At 33.6% G+C, this 6,017-nt stretch overlaps 1 protein-coding gene across 1 annotated transcript in view; it reads right to left on the minus strand.

Moving 5' to 3' along the window:
- Positions 1-5,074: 5,074 nt before the first annotated feature.
- chrd (chordin) overlaps positions 5,075-6,017 on the minus strand; it is a gene marked incomplete at its 5' end in the record, with an annotated part of 17,967 nt that continues 17,024 nt past the window's right edge. The window contains 1 exon segment of the mRNA XM_016544995.1: positions 5,075-5,748. Coding sequence (XP_016400481.1) covers positions 5,684-5,748 — 65 coding nt within the window.

A 6,017-nucleotide genomic window follows, 5' to 3' on the forward strand; every position in this document is an offset into this window, starting at 1 on the left:
ATTCACACCTGCCAAAAAGATCCGCACCAAGAGGGGAAACGAACTTGAGTTCGATTCAATCGAACCAAACAAGACAGGTGTGAATACACCCTCAGATGCTGCCAGAAGAGTCGAATCTGTCCTTTTCCATGAAATGAATCAAATTTTACAATGAAATTATAAATGCTCGAATGAGTTCATGAGAATTTGCTCAGTGTCTGTGACACATCAAGTGCATAAACACTTCATAGAGGAAACTTTTATCACTCAGATCCGTCTGTTTTTGTAAATCACTATTTACAGGTAAACACGTGCACAGACTTTTATTTATATACTGATTTTAGCTAAAAGTCAACAGAGTGGAAAGTACAGTTCCTCCTGACCTGAGATGTGAACTATTGGGTGTCACACAGATGAAGGGGTCAGCAAAAACCCCATGTTTTGGAAGGAGAGGGCATGACGGACATCCCCAAAATAAAATGATGAATGCTTATGAGACTGCACATATAACCAAGATTTTAGAGAGCAAACACTGTACAATATTTAAATAATTTAACCACATATGTGCACACTTCTCTGATCATGCCAGTTTATGTTCGCATGAGATGCAGATAAGCAAAGATTTTTTTAGAATTAGTATTTTTTTTAGTAAAATATAATTTTAAAAATAATTTTTAGTATTAGTATTTTTTAGTAAAATATTTATTTTTATACATTTGTTGTATTTAACTTGATTTATTATAATAAAAATATTATAAATGTTCATGTGACATGCAGATAAACAAATAAAATATAAAAAAATATATTTTTAGTATTAATATAATTTTATTAAAATATAATTTTTTAAATAATTGTAGCTGTATATTTTTAGTAAAATTGATTTATTATAAAATAATACAAATATTATAAATGTTCACGTCACATGCAGATAAATAAAATATTTTTAAAATATGCTTAGTTTTAGTATATTTTATTAAAATATTATTTTAAAAATATATTTAAAAAATATTTGTATTAATTGTTTGCATTTAACATGATTTATTGTAAAGTAATAAAAAATTATAAAAAATTATTTTTATTATAAAACAAAAATATTGTAAATGTATTTATTTTAATTTTACATTTTTGTGATTTAATAAATTTTTAGCTTTTCACATTTACATTTATGCATTTAGCAGACACTTTTATCCAAAGCGACTTTTCATCAACTCTAATCTAAACTAGACATCATTATCTGGATTCCTTCAATGAAAAGTGCAAGTAAAGTTAGTTATGAGTCATAGTGATTATATAAAGCTGCTTGTGATGACTTATTTATTAATGTATTATTTCAAAGAATGGATTGATTGTGTGGTATTTTTGTAAAAACAGAAACATTTCCAGGTTTCTTCTACAGTAATCTTGGAAGAATGCTGCATTATCACTGTTATTACTTTGGGAATACATTTAGCTCATGTTGTTATCATAAAAACACACATCCCCAGTTTTCCAGGGATGCAAACTCACAAGAAGTGAAAAAGACAGAAAAGAACAAAACAATCACAGCTGTTTTAGGGGTATGTTTCCAGTGATTTTAAGTGTTTTGAAGCAGCTGGTATTGAAATGAACAGGATTGTATTCCTCAGTTAATTATAGATCTTCTTGTTTGATACAAAGATGTTTAAAAGTATTGGTTCAAACAAATGATTCATACAAAAAATCCAGTGTTCGAGCCAGCATTGTAATAGTGCAACTAGTCATCCTTGAATCTCTAACAACTGTCCGAAACTATTAAAAATACATCAGGACATAATGGACAACAAGCTAAAGCAGGCAAAATGTTAAGAGTAGCTCAATAAGATCAAATGCATGCTTTATAAATACTGAAATATGAGTGAGCAGAACTAGTAACTGATTTGAAGTCTGTTGGCCTGTTGTTCATCTACCAAATAATCCAATGGCTTTAGTGTTATTTGGTCGATGAACAACAGACGGGAACAGCGAATGGAAAAATACTGAGGGAAGGTTTAAAAGTATTCAGTAAAAATTGATTAGCTGCTTTTATTCAGAGACTGGTGGAAAATAAGCGTCGAGCTTCTTTCGTGTTCCCTTGAGTTTTCTCCGTTTGACTCAGAAGACGCAGAAATGAAGTCAGACAACTGGAATGAGTCCGAGCGAGTCTGAGAAAACTGATCCAATCTGGTTCCTCGATGAGAAACATTCGTTTGCCGTGGAAAGACGGGCCAGTGACCGGCGTATTAACCCGCTGCGGTTAATCAGAGGGGAAAGTTGTGAAACCAAAGTGGGAACAGAAGGAAGATGAGTTAAAACATGAGTTAAAACCAGGTCCGAACCGCGGTCTGGCCAGATTGAAATTAAGAAAAATTGCAGTTGATTGACCAATGATGGAATTATTTGGTTCATCGCCCCCCAAAAGTGCTTTTGGGACTGCTTTGTAGGGTTTGCTGCTATTTTTGTAGGCCAAAACCCAGAAATGAGCATTTTAGCACTCCCGCTTCCATCGCATTGAAGTCAATGGGTGTTTAGAATGGGTTTTTGGTTAAATGCCTGAACACAAGCTCAAGATATTTTCATGTTTTATTCTACGATGTAAAATACATCAGTAACGCCCTTTTTTCTTGTCTTGAAATATGGTTAAATGGGACTACAGCGGTCGCTTTCATAGCCTCATTGCATTTATAATCACATTTTTGCAAACTGTTTTGACTTTATTTAAACCCTCAGGTTGTGTTCGGGTCATTTTGACCCGGAGAGAATTTTCTTTCTCCCGAAAATGTTACATTTACATTTAGTCATTTAGCAGACGCTTTTATCCAAAGCGACTTACAATGATGAGAACAATGGAAGTAAACAAAAATCAACAAAAGATTGATATGCAAGTGCTATAACAAGTCTCAGTTAGCTTAATGCAGTACACGTAGCTAGGTTTTTTTGGGGGTTTTTTTTGTCCTAATTGAAAGAAAACAAGCTGACAAAAAGATCGATACCAATATTTGGTGATAATATTGCATAACAAGAGATTTATAAGCTGTTTTTTGTAGACCGGGAACACCACAAGTGTGATTTTTTTGCAATTTTTTAAAAACATTTTGCACAAAATAAAAGCTTTTCAAAACAAATTTCTTGGTTAAACATTAGAGCATGCTAGTGTGATAAACAGTGCAAATGTTTTTCATATTTTATTTAATATTGACACAATTATCCACAAATCATGCTTTTTTCACTCAAAAACCGATGTACGTAAGCTCAGATTAATGAGGCCTACGGTGAATCAGTTCCAAAAATAAACACAAAACCAGTCCTAATTGAAAGAAAACAAGCTGACAAAAAGATTGATACCAATATTTGGTGGTAATATAGCATAACAAGAGATTTATAAGCTGTTTTTTGTGCCCCAGTCATTTTTGACCGGGAACACCACAAAGTGTTAAAGGGATTTGAACACAACCTGAGGGTTAAACTTTAAGGGAAAATGTTTTTAATAAAGGCTGAAAGAGTTTTGGGAAGCTCATTGGAGGTGACGCTGATAGTGTGGTTCGTTGATAGTCTACGTTTAGCTTTATACTTCTGGTGATTGCATTTAGGCTTCAAAATGCATAAAGTTGTATGATGAACAAAACGTGTAAGTATCATAAACGTTTGCTGGTCACAGGGCTTATTTTCTGCAATAATCTAAAAGTCATTGGAAATATTCTATCCTAATGTACGGGTCGGCCTACAAATCTTCTCCAGTCAGGGTCAGCAACATAAAAAGATGAAAATCGCTCAACGACAGTTGCGTTTCATGTTTTGCGGCATACAGATGTCCTACATTCAGACATGCATAGGAGCATGGCTTTTATTATTTAAAATGCTTTAAAGGGGTCATATGATGCTGCTAAAAAGAACATTATTTTGTGTATTTGGTGTAATGAAATGTGTTTATGCGGTTTAAAGTAAAAAAAACACATTATTTTCCACATACTGTACATTATTGTTTCTCCTCTATGCCCTGCCTTCTGAAACGCGTCGATTTTTACAAAACTAATCGGTCTGAAAAGCGAGGTGTGCTCTGATTAGCCAGCTATCCAGTGCGTTGTGATTGACCTCTTAACTTTTATAAAGAATATCTCTTTGGATTTGAGACTTTAGTCTTTGCAAATTTACAGATCTTCTTTATGCACCAAGAGCTTGTAACACTCCAAAGAGAAAGGAAAAAATGAAATCGCATCATATGACCCCTTTAATTCACTCTTCCACAAATTAAGGCCTAAATGGGAGCAGAAAGTCTTAAATTCATCACAGTTTGATGAATATCTTCCTCAGTATTTTTTTGTTTTCCAATGCAAATATCTAAACATCTTTAAAACAAGATACATTTACTTGAGATGCTAAATGAACATACGAGGTCTTGTTTTCTGAAAAATAGAACAAGTGAGTTTATTTTAAAAAAACAAGAACAAACATGTCAGTGGGGAATGAAAACCTATTTTTTCTTTGAATTAAGTTGATTTTTCTCAGCTCATTGGCAGATATTTGTTTTTGTTTTAATCATAAACTCACTTTATTTTAATCAATTTATCATAAAACAAGACGGATTATCTATATCGCCAGTCAATGCATCTTGATTTAAGAATCTTTAGATAAGACAAAAAACACTTTTTTTTTTTTGCATAAGAACGGACAATAAAAGTTATTTCCATATTCTAGTGATTAGGAGCAGGGATATTCAAGCCATAAGCTTATTTTTTTTGTAAAATAAATGGAAAAAGTAATGGAGATCTGTTGGAAGTTGTATTTTCAAACTTTTAAGTTTTGCTAATACAATACATTTACATTTAGAGACCATATTGACATATCGTGTTCCATTCAATTTATTGCTTACATTTTCTTTACTTGGTCTTAAAAAGCTCTTAAAGTCTTAAATTGATCTTCATCAAACCTGCAGAAACCCTGTGAAGTCAAAATAGAAGTGTGTGTTAGTGGACGTCCCATTGCCACGTCCCAGAATGATAGACAACATACTTCTTTTATGACAACATAAATTTTTAAACTTTGTTTATTCATCATAATTAATAAATATGCAAATACAAACAATATTCATAATATCCATCAAAATACTGAAAGAAAATAGCCATAAAATATGATATACCAGCAAACAGACTGACACCATCAGGTGCAACAGAAATGGGTGGGTTTATGTTGATGAGCATCCGAAACTCCACCTCCCCAAACTAAGCCCCACCCACAGGGCAAATCTCCAATCAGATGCATCACAACAGTCCTGCTGATTGGCTGGGATTTGAGTGTCATTTTGAAGGATTGTAATGACGGCATGTGCAATTTGTTGTGAAGCGTGGTGTGTTTTTTACTGTGATACAAACGTGATTGTATTCACATTTATTTACAGGTGTGATGATGTACGAGTCAAAATGTCAAATATGCAAACGAAAATAAAACAAACATTCATGTGAGAAAACCAGTCGATGGGAAATCCAAACATCTACATCAGCTGAAATTCGTTCTCCTTTTATCCATTATCTGCTTTTGTCTTGATATCTTTCATCTTCAGAGCCACTTTCTCCCAAACTGTTCTCGATCCCTTTGTGTTCTGGACCTCTCCTCTGTTTCGATTGTTTTTTGCAATCCGCAGGCGTCCCGTTGTGCATTTGAGACGGCCTGATCTCAAGACATGTGGGATTATGAACGTTGAGGAAAGGAGGTGTCAGTGTCTCCAATTTTTCTTTTTCTCCACCATTTTTGCCATTTCTTCTTTTTCCATAAAGTCCTCTGTAAAACAAAGACATAAAATGTACTGAGTAAATTGTGCAGGATTTAGTTAATATCTTAAAGGGGACCTATTATGCAAAATTCACTTTTGCAAGGTGTTTGGACATAAATGTGTGTTGGCAGTGTGTGTACTGCACCCTATAATGATAAAAATCCACCCACTCCTTTTTTTTTAATCTCCATAAATAATAAGCAGTGTCTCCCAATGGCCTATTTTTAGCATTGGTGCTAATGTGACGTCACATTAGCCACAGGCCCCGCCCACGAAT

The sequence above is a fragment of the Sinocyclocheilus rhinocerous genome, unplaced genomic scaffold, assembly GCF_001515625.1.
Source record: "Sinocyclocheilus rhinocerous isolate Xijiao unplaced genomic scaffold, SAMN03320098_v1.1 scaffold910, whole genome shotgun sequence".
Lineage (NCBI taxonomy): Eukaryota > Metazoa > Chordata > Actinopteri > Cypriniformes > Cyprinidae > Sinocyclocheilus > Sinocyclocheilus rhinocerous.